This window comes from Pipistrellus hanaki (assembly GCF_964339955.1).
Source record: "Pipistrellus hanaki genome assembly, chromosome: X".
Classification (NCBI taxonomy): Eukaryota; Metazoa; Chordata; class Mammalia; order Chiroptera; family Vespertilionidae; genus Pipistrellus; species Pipistrellus hanaki.
In genome coordinates, this window is record NC_140524.1 from 72835289 (window position 1) to 72862444 (window position 27156).

Here is a 27156-nt window from a genome sequence, read left to right on the forward strand (position 1 = left end):
GTGATAGTAAATGAGATTGCTTTTTTAGTCTCTGTTTCTGTAAGTTCATTATTGGTGTATAGAAATGTCATAGATTTCTTGGCATTTATTTTGTTGTTGTTTTTTTGTTTTTGTGTTGTTGTTTTTTTGTTGTTTTGGGGGTTTTTTTGTTTTTTAATATATTTTATTGATTTTTTACAGAGAGGAAGGGAGAGGGATAGAGAGCTAGAAACATTGATGACAGAGAAACATCGACCAGCTGCCTCTTGCACACCCCCTACCGGGGATGTGCCCACAACCAATGTACATGCCCTTGACCGGAATCAAACCTGGGACCTTTCAGTCCGCAGGCCGACGCTCTACCACTGAGCCAAACCGGTTTCAGCTTGGCATTTATTTTGTATCCCACTACATTTCAGAATTCATTTATTCAGTCTAATAATTTTCCAATGGAGTCTTTAAGGTTTTCTATGTACAGTATCATGTCATCTGCGAATAAGGACAGTTTTAATTCTCCTTTTCCATTTCTGGATGCCTTTTTTTCTTCTTCTTGTCTGATCACAATGGCTAGTACTTCCAATACTATGTTGAACAAGAGTGGTGAAAGCGGGCATTCCTGTCTTGTTCCTGTTCTTAGGGGAAATGTGTTTCGTTTTTGCCCATTGAGTATGAGGTTTGCTGTGGGTTTGTCATATATGGCTTTTATTATGTTGATGTATGATCCTTCTATTCCTACCTTGTAGAGAGTTTTTATCAGGAAAAGGTGTTGGATTTTGTCAAATGCTTTTTCTGCATTAATTGATATGACTATGTGGTTTTTATCTCTCAATTTGTTTATGTGATGTATCACTTTTATTGATTTGTGGATATTGTACCATCTGTGCATCCATGGGATAAATCCTACTTGGTCATGGTGTATGATCTTTCGGGTGTACTGCTAGATCCGATTTGCTAGAAGTTTTGTTGAGGATTTTGGCATCTTTTTTCATGAAGGATATTGGCCTGTAATTCTCTTTCATTGTGTTGTCTTTATCTGGTTTTGGTATTAGGGTGATGCTGGCTTCAGAGAAGGAGCTTGGAAGTGTTCTTTCCTCCTGAATTTTTTTGGAATAGTCTGAGGAGGATAGGTTTTAGTTCTTCCTTGAATGTTTGGTAAAACTCTCCTGTGAAGCCATCTGGCCCCTGGATTTTGTTTGCTGGAAGCTTTTTGAAGACTGCTTCAATTTCTTGCATAGTTATTGGCCTATTGAGATTTTTTAAATCTTCCTGATTGAGTTTTAGAAGGTTGTATTTTTCTAGGAATATGTCCATTTCCTCCAGGTTGTCTAGTTTGTTAGAATAGAGTTCTTCATAGTATTTTTTAACAATCCTTTGTATTTCTATGGGGTCTGTTGTTATTTTGCCTCTATCATTTCTAATTTTGTTTAGTTGGGTTCTCTGTCTTTGCTTCTTGTTCAGCCTGGCTAGAGGTTCATCAATCTTGTTTATCCTTTCAAAGAACTTGCTCTTGGTTTCATTGATTTTTTTGTATTGTGTGGGGGTTTTTTCTCTATGTCATTTATTTCTACTCTGATCTCTATTATCTCCTTCCTTCTACTCATTTTGGGCTCTTGTTGTTGTCTTTCTAATTCTTTGAGTTGTAGAATTAAATGACGTATTAACATTTTTTCTTGTTTTTTTGAAATAGGCTTGTAGTGCTATAAACTTCCCTCTCAGGACTGCTTTCATTGTGTCCCATAGATTTTGGATTGTTGTGTTTTTATTGTCTTTAGTTTTCAGGATGTTTTTAATTTCTTCTTTGGTCTCTTTTATAACCCAGTCACTGTTCAATAGCATGCTATTCAGTTTCCAAGTATTTGAATTTTTGGGCTGTTTTTATTGTAGTTTATTTCTAATGTTATGCCATTGTGATCTAAGAAAATGCTTGATAGGATTTCAATCTTTTTTAATTTGGGGATACTTTGCTTGTGTCCCAATATGTGTTCTATTTTTTAAAACATCCCATGTGCACTTGAGATGAATGTATATTCCGTGGCTTTCTGGTGAAATGTTCTGAAGATGTCAATTAAGTCCATCTGTAAATCATGTTTCTTGTTAGCAGAATTTTACCACACTTTGATTTGTTTTTTTTTAAACAACCTGAGCACATGAACTTCAATTTGTGAAAGGTTTCAAAGGCTGAGGTGTAGCCATTTTCAAAAAGATTATAAATAGCTAGGGATATGGGGAAGGAGAGAAGAGGGAAGAGCATCTAAGAGGACCCATCCTTCTTTGCCTTACTCTAAAGAATTGTCCAAGAAATTAAAATTTGAGCCCAGCCACCATGGCTTGGTGGTTGAACATTGATTGACCTATGAACCATGAGGTCATGGTTCAATTCTTGGTCAGTGAACAAGCCCAGTTTGCGCACTCGATCTTCAGTGTGGGTGTGCAGGAGGCAGCTGATCAATGATTCTCTCTCATCATTGATATTTCTATCTCTTTCTCCCTCTCTCTTCCTCTCCAAAATCAATAAAAATATATATTTTAAAAATTTGAAGCATTGAAGACATTTGACAAACAAAATGCAGTCATTAGGAACCACCAACTGGGTCCATCCTCCTCAAACATATAGTAGGCTCTATAGTTAATGACAGCATTAGCAGTTCCTAAATACCTATTTGTCTAATGCTAAAGAACCCTATCACCGATCATTAATGGATAGATGAGATTCCCTAACTTCTATGGACTCACAGTTTTTAATCGTTTGTTTATGAAACAGCTGAGATTTGTATTCAGCAGCAGCCAGTTCAACATTTTTTTAAATATATTTTATTGATTTCTTTACAGAGAGGAAGGGAGAGAGATAGAGAGCTAGAAACGTCGATGAGAGAGAAACATCTACCAGCTGCCTCTTGCACACCCCCTACCGGGGATGTGCCCGCAACCAACGTACATGCCCCTAACCGGAATCGAACCTGGGACCTTTCAGTCCGCAGACTGACGCTCTACCACTGAGCCAAACCGGTTTCGGCCATTTCAACATTTTTTAATAGCTGCTAAATGAAATGTTGTGCTTAAGGTTATTTCAGTTAAGTAGTTTTTTTTCGTGCTTAGTCTCTAATAGAGAAAGTTAAGGAAGAAATCTCTAATAGGCAAGAACAGAACTGCTACTACATTTAGCTAAAATTATGAATGTATATTGGGCCTAGTTTGCCTATATTTATACCATTTTGAAGTAGATATATGTAGGCCATAAAACTGTGTCTTAAGAAGCAAAATGCTGCTTTCCTTACTATTTCTAATATACTTTTTATATTTTAGAAAAATGAATTCCTTTCTATATTAGAATAGAAACATAGCAATTTGAATATAACAAGTATTTCTTGAGAATTTGAGCACTGAGCCAAGCACTGTGAAGAATATAGAAAAACAAAGTACAGGCCTTGCTTTAAAAAGCTAACAGGACCCTTAGCCGGTTTTGCCAGTGGATAGAGCATCGGTCCGCGGACTAAAGAGTACCAAGTTCAATTCCCATCAAAGGCACATACCTCAGTTGCATGCTCAATCCCTGGCCCCAGTTGGGGCCTGTGCAAGAGGCAACCAGTTGAGATGTCTCTCTCACATTGATGTTTCTCTCCCTTCTTTCCATCCACTCTCTCTAAAAATCAATAGAAAAATACCCTCGGGTGAGGATTAACAACAAAAAAAAGCTAATATAAAAATGCCTTTAAGATATTTATAAGAAATAAAAAGAAATTAATTAACTATTGAATTGTATAGTACACATAAATGACTTTGAATGTTCAGAAAAAGGGGAAATCCATAAAAACTTGAGCATTCAAGGCATTGACACTTGACTTGAGCTTTGAAATCTGAATAGGATTTAAACTAGGGAGAAGAAGCAAGAAGAACCACATGAGCAAAGACAAGAGCCAACATAGCAGTGGCACTAGAAATGGAGGAATCATTATGAGAATGATTTCAAAGGAACAATAATAGGACTTGAAGCCACCTGAATAAAAGTAACATGCAAATAAACAAATTTGAAGGAATGTGTAAAACCTATACCAAAGTCTAGGTTAAAGAGAGTCAATGTGCCATTGATAGAGATGAGGAATTTGAAAAGGGCAGCTAGTTTCCAATAAAAGATAACATTTAATTTTAAACTTGTGGTATTATTATTTTGCAGAAAGATATCCAAATGGAAACTTTCAGAGTTCAATTAGAGATGAGGGACTGGAGCATGTTGGAAAATATAAAACTAGCAATATAGATTTGATGGTTATCAGCATAGAAATAATTGTCAAAGCTATTAAATAAAGATAAATTAGTATACTTTTCTTAAAAAGAAGAGCAGATGACTAAAAGCTAAATTTTGGTGAAAAGAAGGAGTGGTAGAAGAAAGTGAAAGAATGGAAGAGTGTTAGGAAGGGTGTGTTCAACAATGTCACAAGTTACAAAGTCAAAGGAGAAAATTCTGAGAAAAGGACACTGAATTTGGCAATAAAGAAGACAAGATGAATTTGGAAACTGAAAAGGAAAGTTCATTTGTCTTGTGATAAATGAAAAGAGAGAATAACAAAACTAAGAATTTTTTAAATAATAGAAATGATCCACACATTTTGGGGGTTACATATTTCTATATCCTCTACATACTTATCTAGTAAAAGAATGGCAGCTAGAAAAAATTAAAATGGCAGCCATCTAATTGAGGTAGGAACATGTTATTGACATTGCCTCTAAAAGGCATTTAGATCAATAATAAAGATTTTTTAAACAATAAAAGGCATTTAGACAAGATATGGAAATAGAGAAATCTACTTTAAAATGTATCATGTCTACTTTTTAAAATGAAACCTATATATATTCCACAATATGAATTTACTCTTTGTGGAATAAAAAGTTAAATTATATTTTTACTAGTGATAAAGTCAATATTTATTTTATTTTATTATTTTTTTTAATTTATTTATTGATTAAGGTATTACATATGTGTCCTTATTCTCTCATTACCCCCATCTCCCATTCATGCCCCCACCCCTCTGTTGTCTGTGTCCATTGATTAGGCTTCTATACATGTGTATAAGTACTTTGGTTGCTCTCTCCCCCCTTCCCCCCACCATCCCTTGCCTTCCCTGAGGTTTGACGTTCTGGTTGATGGTTCTCTGTCTCTGGATCTATTTTTGTTCATCAGTTTATGTTGTTCATTATATTCCATAAATGAGTGAGATCATGTGATAGTTATATTTCTCTGCTTGGCTTCTTCACTTAGTACAATATAATGATTTCTGAGATAGTAGATAATTGCAAATATATATTTAATATTATAATGTCAGTTTCTCAAACATCATCTGAAAGTTGCCATAAAAACTCATGTACAGAGAGTACTATCTTGTTTTTAAGTTTGGCTATGGTCCAATATCTATGTATAGATTTTGAGAATATTATGTTCTCATTATATGTTGTACTGACACCTGGAAAAGTAATGAAGTATTTTTAAAATAAATTTAAATTCTGTTTTCACTTGCTAATTAATTTTCTCAACTGCTTTAAAATACAGAATTTGTTGTTATAAAATACATTTTAAACATACAGGTATAACATATTTATGCACAGAAATGTGCCTTGCTACTATATGTTAAGTAGAGTCCTTGTGTTTAAGACTGGCTTGTGGTCTTGAAAATAAGCTATTACCATAATAACATGAGGAGAATATAATATTCTCACATAGAGTTTTAATAGGACATTGGATTCTTAACATCTTTAAAGTGACCCTAAGACCAAAGTGCCATAAATCAGTTAAATAAAAAAGTATAGTAGGTTATTATTTAAAAAAAAAAAAACTTTTATTAAACATCTATGAAATAACATTATGCTACTAAACATAATGAAAGATAGAAATATAAACAAACAGTCGTTTCTCTTTTCCAGGAGCCAGAGAATATAAAGATTGGCATTTGAATTTTGGCTCACCCCTTAGTATTTATATAACGTTGGGCAAGTCATTTAATTAATTACTTTTTGGAAAAAAAGATTTCTGAATGTCAACATTCTTATCCGTAAAGTCTTGAAGAGTTGTAAAGTCTGGAAATAGTATTTATTTACCTAGCACAGTATCTAGCTCATGGTAAGTCCATAGTTACCGATAACTTTCTATTATTGCCTACTTCATAAAGGGTTCTCTATAAATGTTAGTATTGCTTCCCTTTTGCTTACAACCCATCAATCACTAACAAAAAATTGTGGCCACTATGATATATCACTAACATGCAGGAAGTGATCTTTGTTATGACTTCTGAAATCAACAAGTAGGTAAACCAAGGTTTATAAAATTCATTTTGACTTCCTAATACAGATTTCAGTGAGCTACTTGAAGAGAGTCAAGAGCTTTCAGGGCTGGGATCTGTTTTCTTAAAAGGGTTAAACATATACATAAAAGCCATTCATAAGGATCAACCTTTGAGTTTCTGAATAGTAACTGATTATAAGTTGTCAAAGTCTATGGTTCCAAAGGTTTTCTTAGTGTTTATTAGGAAAATTTTAATATATACACAAAAGTAAAAAGGATAGTAAAAGCCACTCTCCCATACATCCATCAGCCAATCCCAATAGCTATCAACTAAAATGGTTTTTTGTGTGTTTTTTTAAAATATATTTTTATTGATTTCAGAGATGATGGGAGAGGGAAAGACAGAAGCATCAATGATATGAGAGAATCAACAATCTGCTGCCTCCTGCAACCCCCCTACTGGGGATCGGGCATGCAACCCAGGCATGTGCCCTGTCCGGGAATCAAACTGTGACCTCCCAGTTCATAGGTGGATGCTCAACCACTGAGCCACACCAGCTGGGCTACAATGGGTTTTAACAGAACCATTCCAGTAAAAAATTATATTTTCAGCTCTTTCTCAGTGTTTCTCTGAATCATTATTTTTAATTCCATATAATGGATCTAGTTAGTTTTTTATTAATAGTCAAATATTTATTTTCTATAAATATAAAATTATTTTTAAGACATGTTTTAAAATCACAACATCAAAAGAAAAATGCATGGCTTTTTTTTAATGCGAGAGAGTTAAATATGCTGGGTAGAATATATTTTGTTCTGTCTTTGTTTTTAAGGTTTGGCTTGAGCAACAAGTTTGATACTGAATTCCCCTCAGTTCTAACAGGGAAGGTAAGTGAGAGCTTGCTTTTAACATTTCAATTCTAAAAACATTGTTTTATGATGTATTTTGTGTTATGAAAAAGTTTGACTCAACTGTAATGAAATCTATTAAGAGGCCAGGGTACTTGTAGGCTGTGTCATTAGTGATTGAAGGCTATGGCTAGGACCAGTTATTTTGTTCATTGTCCGTTAATGCCAGCCATCATTTACTTATTTGTTCAGTTTTTTTCAGTTTTGCTGTTTTTCTCAGCCTTGGTAGCTCTAACTGTTTTCATTCAGGTCAGTAATTTCTCATGTGTTTTTTTTGTTTGTTTGTTTGTTTGTTTGTTTTTGTTGTGGGTGGCAGGGATGATACTGGGTGTTAGTCTGGTGGGGTCAGAACTGACCTGGGTTCAACAACCTTGGTACTTGAGTTCTGGCTAGGAAGGAATTCAGAGCCAAGATTCAAACTGTCAGTGAACATTTATTTGGTAAATAAATGGAGGTAGAAAAAGTAATTCCTAGAATTACTGGGCGTAAGGAACAAGTTATAGAGGTAAAAAAAGGGCCCTTGGATCTTGGGAATAAGGAAGGAAATGACAACGTGTGGAGGAGAAGGGAGGGAGAAGTTAAAGGGAAAAGTGCTGGTGTACTTTTGGGAGGGAGAGAAGGAAGAAAGAAGAGCATGCTGGGTCCTCCATTCTCCATCCTAAGGATTTTAAGGGTGAAGATTTGGAGGGAGGTCCTAAGGGAAGATCTTAATAGAATATTCAGCATCTTTCCAGGTGTGTCCTTTCAGGGACTAAGTCTCCACTAATTGATTGGTCGATGCCAGGGCAGGGGGTCATTATCCAATGCAGCTTGTCCTGAGGTCAGCCATGGGGCCACTGGTCTGGTTTTGTTGCTTTTCTGGGCCTGGAGCTGAAATACAACTGGGGTCTAAATGTTATCTCTAGGGAGGAAAGGTCAGGGAGTCCAAACCACTTGACCAGTGATATGCTAGGGAAGGAAAAATCATCCTGGGGGCGAGGTTCCACACCACAGTTGTCGTTTGCTAGGCATCTGGGGCTTTCTACCCTGATGACTTGTACCTAGCCCATCGTCCTTGCTCTGCACATGTCTATCTAATTGCCTACCACACTTTCAGGCACTTCTTTTTATTTACAGGGGTTTTTTTTCAATGCAAATCAATTCTATAACATGAGAAGTTACTATGAATCAAAGCATAAATACACAAACAATATATAATCGAAATTAGATGTACAGCATTTAGGTATAAAACAAAGGGGGATGTTTATTCACACATGGCAGCTTGAGATCTTTGTGTATGGTGTTCCTAAGTAGGTTTCCAAAGATGGGAAAAAATTACTATGGTTATCAACACTTGTGTGGCAATATTAGATACTGGAACATCTAAGTATCAGTGTGTGACTATGCAAAATAAGACTTTAGAGAATGTCTATTTTCCAAAGAGTTTCTGTGCATTGAGTTAATTGTGAAAATATTTACTTTCCAGAATCAAGCTTACATTAGGCTTAAGATCATGTTCTAACTATATAAAAATATTGACCAATAAAAGAAATGTTCCAAATGTGGCTATTCTGATTCATAGTTTTTGTTTTGTTTTGTTTTGTTTTAAAAAGTATGTACAGAAAGAATAAATGTGTGGGTTTTTTAAATTTAATTTAACTAAGCTTCCAGTCTTTTTTTTTAATTGACTTTATTGGGGTGAAATTGGTTAATAAAATTATATAGGTTTCAGGGGTATCATTCTATAATACATCATCTGTATATTATAGTGTGTGGTCACCAACCCAAGTCTCCTTCTATTACCATTTATCCCCCTTTTACCCTCTTCTACCTTCCCTTCCCCCCCCTTCCCCTCTGGTAATCACCATACTGTTATCTGTGTATATGAGCGGTTTTTTCCTTTCCTTAATCCCTTCACTTTTTTCACCCATCCCACTATGATTTCATTTATATATGAAATCTGGTGAACAAAATAAACTAACAAACAAAATAGAAACATATTCATAGCTACAGAGAACAGACTAACAGCTGTCAGAGGGGAAGAGGGTTGGCAATTGAGTGAAAAAAACTTCCAATTTTCACCTCCCAAATATCTTATTTATAGTTTGGTTCCTTCACATATTTGCCTTTCTAATCTTCAAAACAAATCATCTCTTAAATTGTAAAAGGTATTAAATACATGCAGAAATAAAAAGAATTTTGAAATTCGTTGAGGTTCATGTACTTTAACTCTTTGGAATTAGTTTAGCAAAATGAATCTGATATTCTTGTTGAATAGGGGAATGATAAGTATGTAAGCAAAATTTACTCATTATAGTTGGATTTGGAGTATTGATGGATTCTGGAATGAGGTAGGAAAGGAGGGGGAAAAACTATAAATATTGGTACATATCAATTACTACATAAAAAGTCAAATGCAATGTCAAATCAAAGACTTCAGTTCCCAAGAGAATATTAAGTGATAAGTTAACAATATAAAACTTTATCTAGGGTTACATGGACATTAAATTAGTACTGTGAAACAATACATTGAGGATTTACAGGAACACTTGGAAGTTCCTTCTAATGAACATATAAATAGAACCATGGAAGTTTTTTGCATTACCCATTTTATGGCCTTATAGCTTTAAATGAACCAATTGAAAACTGACTGTGTTACAAATCTAATCCCTTATGTCTAGATAAAATAAAATCTATACATTTTCAAAATAGAATTTTTGTGTCGGTACTTAAGCCACATTTAAGGAAATAATCTCTGAACTAATTTTGGATGTGTTTTTTCATCTTGTCCATGAAACTGTTACAGATTTAATATCAACATTCATCATCTAGTCAGACCCTACACATGTTCTTTAAATCAAATATGGGATCCTCAACATTTTCTATGTAAATAAAATTAGGTGTGAAATTAGCAGATTCAATGAAGACCTGTTTTTTCCCCTGTCCCACTGTATGTCTAGATGCTATTTGGATTGGGTTTGGAAGATGGAGAAGTATACATTTCTTGGCCTGAGTCTTTTAACAGTAGAGGTGGAGAGACAGAACTAGATTGCTAAGAGGCTGGCTATTGACTGCAAAACACTACCACTTGCCTTAGTGGTGGTACTCAATGGATTTGGGGTAGTCAAGGTTTTGTGGGAGGGATTACTGGAAGGTGATAAAGCAATTTTTTTATTTTCGGGTAGGAGCAACACCAGAAGCAGCAGCCCTAGTTGGGGCCTGGCTACATCACTTTGCCCACATCCTCTCTATCAGTGTGTGGCTGCATCTCACTTTGGATATGGAGTGGGTAGGGAACCCATGGCTCCAGGCAGGAGAAGGCTAGGTCAAATTTCCAATGTTTTGGGGTGAATAAAGTTACCAGTTTTCAACATTGTAGTACTCTTTTTTAAACTATCTTGTGATCTGATTTTGTTATATATCAAAAGCATCCAATTTTTGTTATTTTTGTACCATTTAGATAGTTTGAATTTCTAAAATTGGATTCTGCAATAACTTATATTTCTGTTCCCTGGTTCCTCTATATTCAGTAGTTTCTCCCAATGGAGATACATTAATCAGAGACTTCCTTACAGCAGTAATGCTAACTTCTCAGCCCAAAGAGTAAGTCTCTAAGGCAAAATGTTATTTACACATTTTTGTTACTTAAGAAATGTAAATGAAGAAAGAGGAAAGCTGTTATATTACAAAACACTTAATAATTTCCTAATGGTTAAGAACTGAGTGATTGGGAGCCAAATGTTGATTTAGGGTTAAAAATAAGTTAACTCTTAACTTTTTGTACTTAGAAGCATGTAATTTAATATCATTCTGTTTAATTTACTATTAGAATAATGTTATTTCTCAGTATAGATTTTGGTAATACTTTAAAATCATTTCATTCTCAAAAGTGTTTTAATATGTTATTTTAGTGTTAATTTTTCTCATATTATAATTGAGAAAAGCAAGGTTCAAATTACTGTGGATAGTGTGTATAATTAAGGGGAGAAATAAGCATATTAATAATTATAAGAAGTAATTCTAGAAAGATACACATGCAACTAATACAAATGGTAACTTTTATGGGAGAATAAGAATGAAATGAATGCCGAAACCAGTTTGGTTCAGTGGACAGAGCATCGGCCTGTGGACTGAAAGGTCCCTGGTTCGATTCCAGTCAAGGGCATGTACCTTGGTTGCGAGCACATCCCCAGTAGGGGGTGTGCAAGAGGCAACTGATCGATGATTCTCTCTCATTGATGTTTCTAACTCTCTATCCCTCTCTCTTCTTCTCTGTGAAAAATCAATAAAATATATTTTTTAAAATAAATTATTATTAAAAAAAAAAGAATGAAATGAATGGAAGCACGGGTAAAGATGAGACTATTTTCTAAATATCATTTATTATTGAAAAATAAGTAATATCAATTAAAAGTGGAAGCAGATTAAGTGCAAGCTCACAGACATGCTCTCAGGACCAATTTGTGATCACATCTAAAACAAACAAACAAACAAACAAAACAAAAAGCCCACCCTGAATAATCAACTGAAGAATAGCTGGAGACAACCCTGATAACCAAGGACAGAAAGTGGAGACCACATAGAGACTGGTAGGAAGGGTGGAGGCGTGAAAGGGCTGGCCAGGCTTCCACAGACAGTAACTGAAATTCTGGAGAGATATCTCAGCTGTGGGGGTTGCCACTGAGAACTCTGGGGAATAATCCCCAAGCTGTCCCCCACCCCCAGCAGAGAGCACCAGAACTGAAAAGGTGTCTACATAAAATCTGGCTGTGAAAACCAGCAGGGTTGCTGTTTGCCAGGGAGAGTTAGCTGAAAGTGCAGGCACCCTCTTAAAGGGTTAATGCACAACACTCACCTTGGGCTCTGGCGGAGGGAGGGCAAAGTGACCTAGAATTGTATAAACATAAGCCAGGGTTGGGAGATCTGGATTTAGAGCTTGAAAGGCAGTCACCCCTGTTTCCTGTGCTGAGTCATTCCCTCAGGCTACAGAGGGCATATATCCCAGGCAAAGCTTTGCTATTATGCAGTTTTATCCTGGGAGGAAGACAGTTGACCACACTATTGGAAAAAAATCCCTTGCTACACCCTGTGAAATTTCTGAGGCAGATTAAGAGATTGAGAATAACAATTAGCCCCCAGGCAGAAGCAATTGCCCCAAACTGTTGAAAAATCTCTCACCTAACCAGTGGACAACTGATTGAGGCTATTCCAGATGGAATCCAATCAGTCTGTAGCCAGAGGCGGGTCACTCAGGGCTTTGAGCCTTTGCCTGATCTAATTAGCCAGAAACAGCAGTTTGGGTCCCCACCACAGAAACCTTCCTGGACTGCTCAGGGATGCAATGGGACACCAAGTGCCTGCAGCTGACACCTTTAGGATCAGTTTTATGGGGGAAGAGAGTACAGTTCATGTTAATCAAGGTATGAGACACAAGACAGATCCTGACCACTGGACTACTAGAGGACCTCAAACCTCAAGCATGTCACCCAGGGCCAGAAAAAGAAAAGGACTCACATGAGCTGCATTAGAGAAGCTCCCAGGAGGCACAGGATAGACACACCAATGGAATTAATTCAATATTAGAACAAAATCCAGTGAGTCCCCAAAATAGCAGACCCAAAGCACTTGTATAACAGCTGATATGACCACATTAGTATTGAATCTCACTGGCAGCAAGTCAGAGGGGAGATCCTATAAATGGGACATCAATAATTATAATAGCAGAGTACAAACAATGCACACAGAGGACATTCCTAGAGCATCCAGTTCAGCTGGACAAAGATACAACACCACTGGATCCCTCAAGACACTTTTCTACATAAGGCCATCCCACAAAGATTGGGAGGCATAACAATTCTATTTAATACATAGAAAGAAATACAAAAAGACAGCTAAAATGGGGAATCAAAGAAACAACACCCAAAGGAGAAAAAAAGAAGGAATTTCCAGAAAAAGAACTAAATGAGATGGAGACAAGGAACCTAACAGAAATAGAGTTCAAAGCAATAGTTACATAAATGTTTAAGGAACTTAGTGTAAATTATGGCAGCTTGAAAAGGGAAATCAAACCCATGAACAAGAGTCAGACAGAAATGAAGAATGATATATCTGACACCAAAGAACACACTATAAGGGATAAAAAGTAGACTGGATAAGCAGAGGATCAAATCAGCAATTGGGAAGTCAAGGTAGAAATAAATACCCAATTAGAGCAGCAAATAGGAAAAGAATTAGAAGACAGGAAGATAGCTTAAGGGAGTGCTTGGACAGCATGAAATGTAATGATATATGCATTGTAGGAATAGCAGAAAGGGAAGAGGGTGAGCAAGGAACAGAGAAGCCATTTAAAGAAACAGTGACAGAAAACTTTCCCAACCTGGTGAAGGAAAATGTCACACAAGTTCAGTAGGCACTGAGAGTTGTAATCAAGATGAACACATAGAAACCCACAAATAAACATCATAATTAAAATGGAAAATATTAAAGACAAAGAAAGAATATTAAATTTAGCATAAGAGAGACAGATAATTACCTAAAAATGAATTCCCATTAAAATGTCACATGGGACAATTTCAAAGATAAACCACATATTGGTTAACAGGCAAAGTCTCTTCAAACTCAACAAGGTTGAAATCAGGAGAACGAAGATGGTGACTTAGGTAAACACCCCTAATCTGCTGTCGTGCACAACAATTTAAAAAATACAACTAAGCCGAAACCTATTTGGCTCAGTGGTAGAGCATCGCTCTGCGGACTGAAAAGTCCCAGGTTCGATTCCGGTCAGGGGTATGTACATTGGTTGCGAGCACGTCCCCAGTAGGGGGTGTGAAAGAGGCAGCTGGTCGATGTTTCTCTCTCATCAATGTTTCTAGCTATCTATCTCTCTCTTTTCCTCTCTGTAAAAAATCAATAAAATATATATTTTTAAAAAATACAACTAAAAAACAAAACGTCTATCACCCAAAACCCAAGGGAAAGCTGGCTGAAAGGAAGCCCTACAACTAAACTGAAAGAGAAAGTTGAGAATTCAGAGCACAAACACTGAAAAAACTGAGGTAGGGAGGCTCAGACATGACATGGGCTGGCGGCAGATCCCGGCTGGTGGAGGGCATTGCTTTCTTCAACCCAAAGAGAGACAAGCTCCCAATCTCTCTGAAATCCAGTTTCTGGGAAGAGGCTAGACTGTCTGCCATCAGGTTGGAAAGTGAGGGTGGCTTGCTTGCAGAGCTGAGCACAAGAATATTTGTTTGCTGTGCGGCGGCGCGAGACGTGGGGAGACGGGGAGATGTGAAGACCAGGTCGAAGAGGCTCGGAGAGATGGCTGATAGGCAGCCATTGCTGTTGGCCACAACCTAGCCTAGTGACTCCCTGAGACTCCACCATGAGACTCTGCCCCACACAATCTACAAACACACCCAAGCTCCAAGCAGCGCCTTTTGCATATGAATGGCCCTCTCTGTTGCAGTTTAACCTAACAAACTTGCAAGCTGGTGCAGACAGCTCCAAGGAGGAGAGGACTGTGGTTCTCGCTGTAGCTCCAGCTGGGTGGCCTCAGACAGTAGCTGAACTGCAGCCCATTAGAGACCGAGAAGCCAGTGTTCATAGTGGTCAGTTTCAATCCCTCACACCTGTAAGTGACACATTCAGGAGATGGACTCAGTGAACACCAAAGCCCCACTGAAACAAAGCTTATCTCCAGTGCAACAGTTCTTCCTTTATAGACACAGCAGTCCCTCACAGACAATTGGCCTGGAGGTCAATTCCTCCCAGTGTACCAACAGCAATCAAGGCTTAATTACACCAAGACTTTGCACTCAGCCCACAAAGGGATATATCAAAAGCAACAACCTCAGGTGATTGGGGAAGCTGAGCTACTGGTCCCTATAGGTCACTGACAACACAAAGCCACTCTATCAACACAAGGAGGCAGCCAAAATGAGGAGACACAGAAGCATGTCACAAATGGGAGAGATGGAGGAAAGTAAACTACTGAACGACACAGAGTTCAGAATCACATTTATAAGATTACTCAAGAATCTCCTAAAAACCTTTGAGAAACTTGATGAGACCTCCAAGAAGCTTTGTGAGACCTTCAAGGACCTTAATGAGAATACCACAAAAAAAAAGGACCAGCCAGAAATTAAGCATACACAGTATGAAATAAAGAATATATAGAAACTCAACTATAGATCAACATGCCCCAAGAATCAAACCAAAGATCTGGAATATAAGGAAGCAAAAATCACCCAACCAGAGAGGCAAAAAAGAAAGGAAAATCCAAAAGTGTGAGGATAATGTAAGGAGCCTCTGGGATGGCTTACAGCGTACCAACATCCGGATTTTGGGGGTGCCAGAAGAGAGAGAGCAGGATATTTAAGGCCTATTGGAAGAAATAATGACAGAAAACTTCCCCCACCTGATGAAACAAATAGACCTACAAGTTCAGGAAGCGCACAGAACCCTAAACAAGAGGAATCCAAAGAGGACCACACCAAGACACATCACAATTAAAATACTAAGGGCAAAAGACAGAGAAAATCTTACATGGAGCAAGAGAAAAACAGCTAGTTATCTATACGGGAGTACCCATACGACTGTCAGCTGATTTCTCAAAAGAAACTATGCAAGCCAGAAGGGAGTGGCAAGAAATATTCAAAATGATGAACAACAAGAACCTACAACCAAGATTACTCTACCCAGCAAAGCTATCATTCAGAATTGAAGGTCAGATAATGAGCTTCACAGACAAGAAAAAGTTAAAGGAGTTCATCAACACCAAACCAGGATTACATGAAATGCTGAAGGATATTCTTTAAGAAGAGGAAGAAGAAGAAAACGGTAAAGGTAAAATTTAGGAACAACAAAAAGACATCAAATACATACCTACCAACAAGAGAATCTAAAAATCAAGTGAATAAAAAATTCGAAGAACAAAAAAAATATCCTGTGAATAATTTACATCCAAAAATGTTGTACTTTAGAAAATTAACCTTCATTCGAAATGCTAACAGCAAGATACCCATGAAAATACACACATGGTGTCAAAACAAGCCAGAGGAAAATCATTTGGGGAAAAACAAAATGAAAAAGGATCCCAAGTCAAATTTATAGAAAATATCCCTTTATTAACTTTTGGTCAAGAATATGTTTGTATATTTTCAGAAAACAACTCTGAGACTATCTGGAATCCTGTAACAGAGAGGAATAGACAGAAGTGCTCCAGCCATGAAGGCAGAAGAGAAACAATTCAGAGATGGAAGATGCTGATGACACCTCGCCATACCAGCAGACAGCAGCTGCATGTTGCTGAAGGATGCCCAGGACCAAACCAGAGACGGTCGGACCTGCATTACTACCATTTGTCTACCAACCAGATCTGAAATATCATGGCTGACATGTATACATAAGGAACTATTTGACATTGAAATTGGGACTCAAAAGAACTGTTGGCCCAGAGAGGAACTCACTATAGACTGATTCATTTGCCTCTCAGCATAAACATTGTGGCTTGTCTCAGTTTTGGTTCTTACAAGGGTATTTCTTGGATCACATGATCTCACACATCCAGAGGAAATAATGAACAACATAAACTGAGGAACAAAAACAGACCCAGAGAAAGAGAAGCAGCGATCAGACTCTCAAACCTCAGAGGGAAAGTAGTGGAGGGTGGGAGTAAGGGGAAGAGATCAAACCAAAGGACTTGTGTGCATGCATAAGGCCCCAGCCAGTGGCCATGGACAACAGGGGGGTGGGGGCATATATAGAGAGGGGTTTGGGATGGGAATGGGAGGATGAGGACAATTATGTGATACCATAATCAATAAAATTAAAATAAATAAAATTTTTAAAAGAACCAAATGGACTGGTGAATATAATAGAATCAGGGGCATAGAAAGGGAGTGGACTAACAATTCTCAGGGGAAGGGGGTCTGAGGGGTGCGGGAAGAGATTGGACAAAAATCTCACACCCCATGGATGAAGACAGTGGTGGGGGTAAGGGCATGGAATGGGGTTTGGAATCAGGTGGAGGGAAACTATGGGTGAGGAACACCTGTAATAATCTGAACAATAAAGATTTATTATAAAAAATAAAAATTGAGAATTGGCGGGGGGGAGTAGAAGGTTGAAATCATATCAAGCATCTTCTCAGACTACAATGACATGATATTACAAATAAACTATAATAAAAACAATCCAAAAAATTCAAACACTTGGAAGCTGAATAGCAAGTTATTAAACAAAGCAATCAAAGAATAAATTAAAAACATCTTAGAAACTAATGAGGATAAACAAACAACAACCCAAAATCCATGAGACACAATTAAAGGAGTCCTGAGATGGAAGTTTATTGCTCTACAGGCCTACTTCAGAAAACAAGAAAAATATGGTAGTAAATCATCTAACACTACAACTTAAAGAAGTAGAAAGAGAAGCAACAAGAAAAACCCGATTGAGCAGAAGGAAGAAGATAATAAAGATCAGAGAAGAAATAAATGGCATAGAGGCCAAAAAAGCAATACAAAAGATCAAAGAAACCAAGAGCTGGTTTTTTGAATGGATAAACAAGATTGATGAACCTCTAGCCAGGCTCACCAAGAAAGAAAGAGAGAAGATGCAAAGAATATCAGAAATGAAAGAAGCGAAATAAAAACAAACCCCACAGAATACAGAGGAATGTTTAAAAATACTATGAACAACTCTATTCCAAAAAACTAGACAACCTGGAGGAAATGGACGTATTCCTAGAAAAATACAACCTTCCAAAACTCAATCAGGAAGAATCTAAAAATCTCAATAGGCCAATAACTATGGAAGAAATTGAAGCAGTCTTCAAAAAGCTTCCAGCAAACAAAAGCCAGGGCCAGATGACTTCACAGGGAAGTTTTACCAAACATTCAAGGAAGAACTAAAACCTATCCTCCTCAGACTATTCCAAAAAATTCAAGAAGAAGGAACTCATTCCATGAAGCCACCATCGCCATAATACAAAACCAGATAAAGATATCACAAGGAAAGAGAATTACAGGCCAATATCCGTCATTAACTTAGATGCCAAAACCCTCAACAGAATTCTAGCAAATCAGATTCAGCAGTACATCAGAAAGATCATACACCATGACCAAGTAGGATTTAATCCATGGATGCAAAGATGGTACAATATTTACAAATCAATAAACGTGATACATCACATAAATAAATTCTGAGATAAAAATCACAGTCATATCAATTGACACAGAAAAAGCATTTAACAAAACCCAACATACTTTATTTACTTTTTGAAATAAATCTTTATTGCTCAGATTATTGCAATTGTTTCTCCTCCCCCTTCCCATAGCTCCCTTCCCCACCATTGTCCTCATCCATAGGTTATAGACTTTAATCCAGTCTCGTTCTGCACCCTCACACCCCTTTCCCCCTGATAATTATCAATCCACTCCTTTTCTTTGCCCCTGATTCTATTATATTCATCACTTTATTCTGTTCCTCAGATTTTTAATTCACTTGATCTTCTTCCTCCTCTTAAATAATACCTTTCAGCATTTCATATAATGCTGGTTTGGTGGTGATGAACTCCTTTAACTTTTCTTATCTGTGAAGCTCTTTATCTGCCCTTCAGTTCTGAATGATAACTTTGCTTGATACAGTAATCTTGGTTGTAGGTTCTCACTATTCATCACTTTGAATATTTCTTGCTACTCCCTCTGGCCTGCATAGTTTCTGTTGAGAAATCAGCTGATAGTCCTATGGGTGCTCCCTTATAGGTAACCAACTGCTTTTCTCTTGCTGCTTATAAGATCCTCTTTTTGTCTTTTGCCCTTGGCATTTTAATTATGATATGTCTTGGAGTGTTCCTCTTTGGATTCCTCTTGTTTGGGGTTCTGTACGCTTCCTGTACTTGTAAGTCTATTTCTTTCACCAGGTGAGAGAAGTTTTCTGATATTATTTCTTAAAGCATGTTTTCAGTATTTTGCACTCTCTCTACTTTTGGCACCCCCATAATTCTGATGTTGGTACACTTGAAGTTGTTCCAGGGGCTTCTTACACTATCTTCAACTTTCTGGATTCTCTTTTCTTCTTGCTTCTCCAGAGGAGTGTCTTTTGGTTCTTTGACCTGATTCTTGTGTTCCTCCATTCTGCTGTTGGATATCTGCATAATATTTTCCAATTTAGTCAGTTTATGTTTAATTTTTAGTTGGGTCTCATGAAATTTATCGGCCTTTTTTAGGATATTCTTGCATAACCTTAAAATTGTGGTTTTGAACTCTATATCCTCCATCTCTCATTTGAGATCTATTTCCTTGTCTTGGCATTTTTGCTGCTTTCCAGAGTTGGTAGGATGGCTTTGTGTGTTTGGTGTCCTATATGGCCTAGTGGGTCAGCCTCCTCAGTTACCTGAGGTAGACACTCTTGGTGCTCCCCTTTGTGGACTGCATGTACTGCCTTGTTGTAGCTCAGTCTTTATTGCTGTTGGTATCCCTGGGAGGAATTGACCTTCAGGCCAATTGGATGTGGATATCAGCTGTGTCTACTCTGGGATACCTTCTGTATTGGAGACCCCAACAGACTTAATTGATTAAAAAAAAAAAAAATCTCACCGAAACCGGTTTGGCTCAGTGGATAGAGCGTCAGTCTGAGGACTGAAAGGTCCCGGGTTCAATTCCGGTCAAGGGCATGTACCTTGGTTGCAGGCACATCCCTAGTAGGGGATGTGCAAGAGGCAGCTAATTGATGTTTCTCTCTCGTCGATGTTTCTAACCCTCTATCCCTCTCTCTTCCTCTCTGTAAAAAATCAATAAAAATGTATTTTAAAAAAATTACAAGTCTTGTTGCAGTGAGAGGGCAGCTGCTGTTGGCCAAGTCTCTGTCTGTTACCTGGGTCTCACACTGAGATGGGCCAAGTCTCTATCTTTTACCTGGGTCCCGATCTGAGCTGGGTATGGGAAGCTAAGCAGCCCTGGGGGCAGGAGACCTCCCTCAGAAGGGGTAAGGGTTCAGGCCCCTGCAAAGTTGGGGGGGTGAGGGTCTGTGCCCCACCTCTGTTGACCCCCAAGTTCTCTCCTGATGGCCCCTCTGCAACTGTGCCTGTCTTAGGTTATTCCTTCCCCGAGGAATCTTACCCTTCTCTGGCTAAGCAGCCATCCTCTCGGACCAAGCAGGGTGATGTGAGGTTCAGTTCTGTCTCCTTGGTAGCCTATGCCCCATAGTCTCCATACCCAGCACCCGCCTTGGGATCCCCTTGCCTGCTGGCGAGGCCCTAGCACTGATCACATATCTTGGGTAACCCAGGTTTCTTCTCCAGGGAGGACCCAGCTCACCCCACTGGGCGAGAGACAGATCCATGGTACCAGCCACCACGAGGCTTCAGCTTTGGCATGAACAGAAAGCTTAGGCAACAGTTGTGGGCAATTGGATTGTGATAAGTGGGTCCCTCTTGGCCAAAAGGGCAAGAGGGGCCAATATAGAATTCTCAGGTGTTTTCTCAGGGTGCCCTCTACACAGTGGAAGTGATTAAATCCTTTCATGTCCTTTTTAAATTGCTGCCAGACATTCAAAGAATTAGTTTGTAAGTTTGTTTGGGATAATTGTACATTATGCTGTTGTAATTCTAAAATATCAAGAGATGTGTTACCTTTGTCTCCAAGCACCAAAAAGATGATTTTTTATTGATTCCCAAGGCTGTGAGGTACTATTTTAGGTAATGGGGATAACACAAATTTGGGAAAAATTATAATGACATTGTAGAATAATATCATGAAAGGATATTCTTTGCTCTAGGCCATGGCAATTTTATTTCAAACTGCTGCCAATTTCTTTTGTATAGACAGGGTGTTAGTTACATTTTCTACACCTCTCCCAGGAGCAAGTAGTGATGGTCCCTTCCTTTGGTGTCCACACAAGCCAAAAACCTCTCTTTAATTTTACATACAAAGGAGCAATGGTTTGATTTTGTGTCACAAAAGGGAAGCTGGGTGGAGATCCCTGTGTAATTATACTTCCTTGCCCCACCCATGGCCCTCCTGGATGATCAAGGTGTTTGGTATTATTAGTGACTACATTAAAAGGGGGCATCAGCCCACGTAAGGGTTCTTACCCATGAAGAGTCAGGAACATAAGTACAAAATAATTCCCCATTTGCCCCAGGTAATATCACTATACAGCTGATGACTGCTAGCATGACAAGAAAGATGTTCTCAGACATCCTTGAGGTTCTGATTACCTCAGAATTTTTTTTTAATTTTTATTATGATTATTATTTTTTATATGTTTCCTTATTCCCTCATTACCCCCATCCCCAATTAGTGCCCCACCGCCCTGTTGTCTGTTTCCATTAATTAGGCTCATTGCATGTACACAAATCCCTTGGTTGATTTCTCCCCTTTTCTCCCACCGACCCCCTCCTTCCCTGAGGTTTGAGGTTCTGATAAATGTTTCTCAGTCTCTGGATCTGTTCTTGTTCATCAGTCTATGACGTTCATTATATTCCACAAATGAGTGAGATTATGTGATATTTATCTTTCTCTGCCTGGCTTATTTCACTTAGCAGAATGCTTTCCATCTCCATCCATGTAGGGGCCCTCAATTTCATTTCACTCCCTTTCTGGTGATTCCTCTTTTTCTTTCCTTTGTGGATTGCTTTTTTGTCTTCCCATATTTTCCTGTAATGTTTTAGTTATAGATCCGCTTGCCTTGCCACCCAGTATCTTTTGGGGATGGTGCTAATGGCGTAATCTCTCAGTTCTTCTGGGCTTGGTAATCTAGTGTAGCTCCCTACTTGAGCTATTTGGGTTCTCTTTATATAGGCCTGCAAGCTTGAGAGGCACAACTGTGGTGTTTAGAAGTCAGCAGCTATGGAGGGGAGTGTCCCAATTTTTGCTGTCTTGCATCCTTAGTTGAAATCATGCGTGTCCATTGTGGACTCACAGTGGCACCTAGGAACCTTCTGTTGGGAGAGCTCACAGTGATTCCCACTAGTGCCCTGTGTGGATATGGGCTCAGGGTGCCTGCCTGTTGGAAATTTGCATCTGTTTAGGTGTGTTTGCAGGCACAGAGTTCTGGTGTGCTCTGAGGTGTTCTGGCACTGAGTTTGAGCAGCTAGGGTGAATGTGGGCAGTTATTTAGGAAGAGGGGTTTCAATATTTCTGCTGTAGGCCAGTGCGTCCTTGTCTGTACAGAATCACACCCAGCAGGGGCTCAAAGCAGCTCCCTAGAGGACCCTGTGGATATATGGGCTCAGGCTACCTGCCCTTTGGAAATGTGCACATCTGTGGTGGTGAGATTGCTGACACTGAGCTCTGACACACTTTGAGGGGTCCTGGCACTGAAGTTACCTTGCTGCGGTTTCTGTACAGGTGTCCAGGATTAGTGAATTCAGAATTTCTACTGCCAGGGGCAGTGCATCCCTGTTTGTCCAAGATCACTCTCAGCTAGTACTCACAGTAGCTCTCACTAGCGCCCTGTGAATAGATGGGTTTTGGAAGTGCACTTGCGAACTTTGGAAGTGCCTGCTCTTTGGATATGTGTGCGCAGACTTGTGGTGCATTTGCCTGCACAGAGCTCTGACAAGCTTTTGGCAGTCCTGGCACTGAAGCTAAATAGCTAGGGTGTATGTGGGAAGTTATTCGGGAGAGAGGAGTTCAGAGTTTCTGCTGTGGAGCAGCGTGTCCTTGTCTGTACAGAATCACAATGAAAGAGAATTACAGGCTAATATACCTAATGAACATAGATGCCAAAATTCTTAACAATATTCTAACAAATTAGATCCAGCAACACATCAGAAAGATCATACACCATGACCAAGTGAGATTTATTCCAAGGATGCAAGGATAGTACAATATTTGCAAATCAAAAAACATGATATGTCACAAAAACAAATTGAGATATAAAAATCATATCAATTGATGTAGAAAAAGCCTTTGATAAAATCCAACACCCTTTCTTGATTAAAAAAAATATCTCACCAAGGTGTGAATAGAAGGATCATACCTCAACATAATAAAAGCAATATATGACAAACCTAAAGCCAACATCATACTCAATGGGCAACATTTCTTGAAGGGATAGTTTTTACTCCATTTTATGACCTTGCCTTCTTTGTCAAATATTAATTGACTATAAAGGTGACGATTGATTTCTGAGGACTCTGTTCTGTGTCACTGATCTATATTCCAATTCTTGTACCAGTACCAGGTTTATTTTTTTACAGCAGTTTTGTAGTATAATTTGATATCCAGTATTGTGATTGATTCCCTCCAACTTTTTTCTTCTTTTTCAAGATCACTGAGGCTATTTGGTGTCTTTTTTGGTTCCATATACATTTTTTTTAATATTTATCCTATATCTGAAATATGTCGTTGGTATTTTAATAGGAATTGCACTGAATCCATAGATTGCTTTGGGTAGTATGGACATTTTAGTGATGTTAATTCTTCCGATCAATTAACATGATCTATGCTTTCATTTGTTTCCATCTTATTATTTCTTTCTTCAATCTACCAGTTTTCTGAGTACAGGTTTCTTGCCTCCTGGTTTATGCTTATTTCTAGATACTTTACTTTTTTTGTTTCAATAGCAAATGTTATTGTTTTCTTAGTTTCTCTTTTGGAGAATTTGTTATTGATGTGTAAGAATGCCACTGATTTCTAGATATTGTGTATACTGATACTTTGCCAGACTTATATATTAAATCTCAGAGTTTTTTGGTGGATTCTTTAGGGTTTTCTATGTACAATGTCATGTCTGCCTGAAAATACTGACAGTTTTACTTCATATTTTCCAATTTGGATGCTTGTTTAATCACTGTGTGAAGGACTTCTAGTACAATGTTGAATAAGAGTGGTTAAAGCAGACATCGCTGTTCTTAATAGTAACACTTTTTTAGTTTTTTTCCCATTGAGTATTATGTTGGCTGTAGGTTTTTCATGTGTGGCTTTTATTATGTTGAGCTATGATCCCTCTATTTCCATCTTGCTGTGAGTTTTTATCATAAATGCATACTGTATTTTATTGAATACTCTTTTTCATCTATTGATATGATCATGTGATTTTTATCTTCTATTTTGTTTATGTGATGTATCACATTTATTGATTTTCAGATATTGTACCAGCCTTGCACCCTAGAATATATCCCATTTGATCATGGTATATAATTTTTTTAATGTATTACTGAATCCTGTTTGCTGATATCTTGATGATTTTTGCATCAATGTTTTTCAGGGATGTTGATTTATAATTTAATTTCTTTGTAGTATCTTTATCTGGTTTTGCAATTAAGATATGCTTACCTTATAAAAGAAATTTGGAAATCTTCCCTCAGCTTGAATTTTTTTTTTTTTTTTTTTTTGACTAACTTGAGGAAGATGAGTGTTCTTTGAATGTTTGGTCAAATTTGCCTATAAAACTGTCTTGTTCAGGACTTTTGTTTGCTGAAAAAAAATTTACTACCAAAGTAAAACCTCAATATAACTTAATAATTTGGGGGAGGGGATATCTGTTAAAGGTGAAATTCCTTTATATAACAAAGTAGGTTTTCCAAATGTGTATGTTAAAAATGGACAGATTAGTTTACCTGGTTTTATTTATGTAAACACTTTTGTGTAATAAAATTAAGTATGTATGAAAAGTTTAATTTATAGAAAGGTTTTATATGTGTATTACTATAACTTTAAATTTATAATGAATAGGTCTATTAGATGCGTGAATTCACCAGTGACTGTGAGTAATCAAATGCATATGGTCAGGACGTGGCTTAGAGCAAGTGGAAACATCAGCCAGCACACCATTAAACTTACTGCAGAAAGTCAGACCATGCAATAGCAGAACCAATTACAAGGCATTATGTGATGTGATTCCATGCTAATCATTCATCAAACCTTGTTTTCGGGCAATGACTCTTGGTTTTAAATATATATGCTATAATTGTAGATATGTAATATTTATTTATGCTGGCAAAATTACTGCAGTGTCTTTTCCAACATATGCCCTATTCACTAAAATTTGTTTAAAATAACTGTGACTTAATAACAAATGTAACCTGTTAATTTAATTAAAAGCAAATCTAGGTTAAAAGCATTTTAAAGTTAATACCTCAAAGGGAAAGTAAGGGAGGGTGGGGGTAAGGAGAAGAGATCAACCAAAGGACAGTGGCCATGGACAACAGGGGAGGGGGGTATATGTGGGGAGGGTTTTGGGATGGGAATGGGGAGAATGAGGACAATTATGTGATACCATAATCAATAAAATAATAATAATAATAAAATAAAGTTAATAGCTTTTTAATTTTCATTTATAATATATGGACCCAAACATTTGTTTGTTAAAAGCAAAGGCTGTTAAATTGAGGTTCGCAAAATAAAGGGTTTACTAAATTTTAATTTTATTGGTTTTCTATTTTCTAATTTTTCCTGATTAACTATTGGGAGATTGTATTTTTCTACTAATTTCTCTATTTTTCCCAGGTTGTCCAATTTGTTTCAGTATATTTGTGCATAGTATTCACTTATGTTCCTTTGTATTTCTGTGATGTCACTTATTACTTCTCTTTCATTTCTGATTTTATTTATTTGGGTCTTCTCTTTTATTTCTTGGTATGTCTGACTAAAGGTTCATCAATCTTGTTTACCTTTACAAAGAACCAACTCTTGGTTTTATTGATCTTTTGTATTGTTCTTTTAGTCTCTATGTCACTTAAAAGGAAAGCAGTCAAAAAGAAGACACAACCCTAAGTGGTTTGGCTCAGTGAATAGAGCGTCAGCCTGGGGACTGAAGGGTCCCAGGTTTGATTCAAGGTTAGTTGCAGACACATCCCCAGTAGGGGGTGTGCATGAGGCAGCTGATCTATGTTTCTTTCTCATTGATGTTTCTATTATAATCTCTATCCCTCTCCCTTCCTCTCTGTGAAAAATCAATAAAATATATATATATATATATATATATATATATATATATATATATATATATATTTTTTAAAGATATTTTATTGATTTTTCACAGAGAGGAAGAGAGAGATAGAGAGTTAGAAACATCGATGAGAGAGAATCATCAATCAGCTGCCTCTTGCACACCCCCTACTGGGGATGTGCCCGCAACCAAGGTACATGCCCTTGCCCGGAATCAAACCCGGGACCTTTCAGTCTGCAGGCCGACACTCTATCCACTGAGCCAAACCGGTCCCGGCAAAATATATATATTTTTAAATATGAAAAGGTTAAAAGGAGAGTAAGATAAAATGAAAGAAAGAAAATAAATAAAAGATAGAGTAAGAAAAATGAGGCAAATATGAGATATGAGAAATTCCAGGGACTCCAACATGGTGCCTGGCAGGACCAGCGTGAGGGTGAGCTTGAGTGAGGAAATGAGAGGGTGGGTATGTGGATATGCGTGTGTGTGTGTGTGTGTGTGTGTGTGTGTGTGTGCGCGCGCGCGTATGTGTGGCGGGGGTGGGAGAGGGTCTATCAGATTGTATGCAGGAACATCAGGCGCAGGTGATTCGGGCACTCCTGGCCCAGGAGCTACTACTACTGCCAGAGCCACTCCCTGGACGTGGCTTTGGCTTGAAGATTGTGCCATTTTGAAAGTTTTATAAGGTCCTCCTTGGGATGAAGCTGTGGGGAGCGGCAGATGCTAGACACCCAGCCTCACTACCACCTAAATTTGCTGTAGCCAGTCTGAACCCACACGCTCCCTGCCCCAAACCCCATGCATGGCCAAGGACACTGCCCAGACCTGCACAACCACCACTGAATCAACAAGACTCTCAAAACTGCTGTGGACTTACCTATGGCTGTCCCTTCTATGCTGCCACAACTGCTCTGCTCCACTGCCAGGGCTCAGAGGAAGGAACTGTGCAAAAAACCAGGAGGTGGATTTAGTCTCCTCTTCCCTGAACCTACTAAAACTGAGGTCCTGAGGATACTAAAGAGGCTTCATATCTGTAGGACCTCATTCTTGTGAGTAGAAAGGGGACTGGACAGTAGGACAAGGAAGGAGGATCAGTCCTGCCCACCTGAACGCAAGGGAGG

At 38.0% G+C, this 27156-nt stretch overlaps 1 protein-coding gene across 2 annotated transcripts in view; it reads left to right on the forward strand.

Annotated features, from left to right (window-relative positions):
• The window catches only part of CHIC1 (cysteine rich hydrophobic domain 1), a 153763-nt gene that overhangs the window by 7783 nt on the left and 118824 nt on the right, over window positions 1–27156 (forward strand). For both annotated transcript variants that reach the window (XM_084869761.1, XM_084869762.1), the window contains exon 2: window positions 7084–7138. In XM_084869761.1, coding sequence (XP_084725887.1) covers window positions 7084–7138 — 55 coding nt within the window. The remainder of the gene's footprint in view (window positions 1–7083; window positions 7139–27156) is intronic.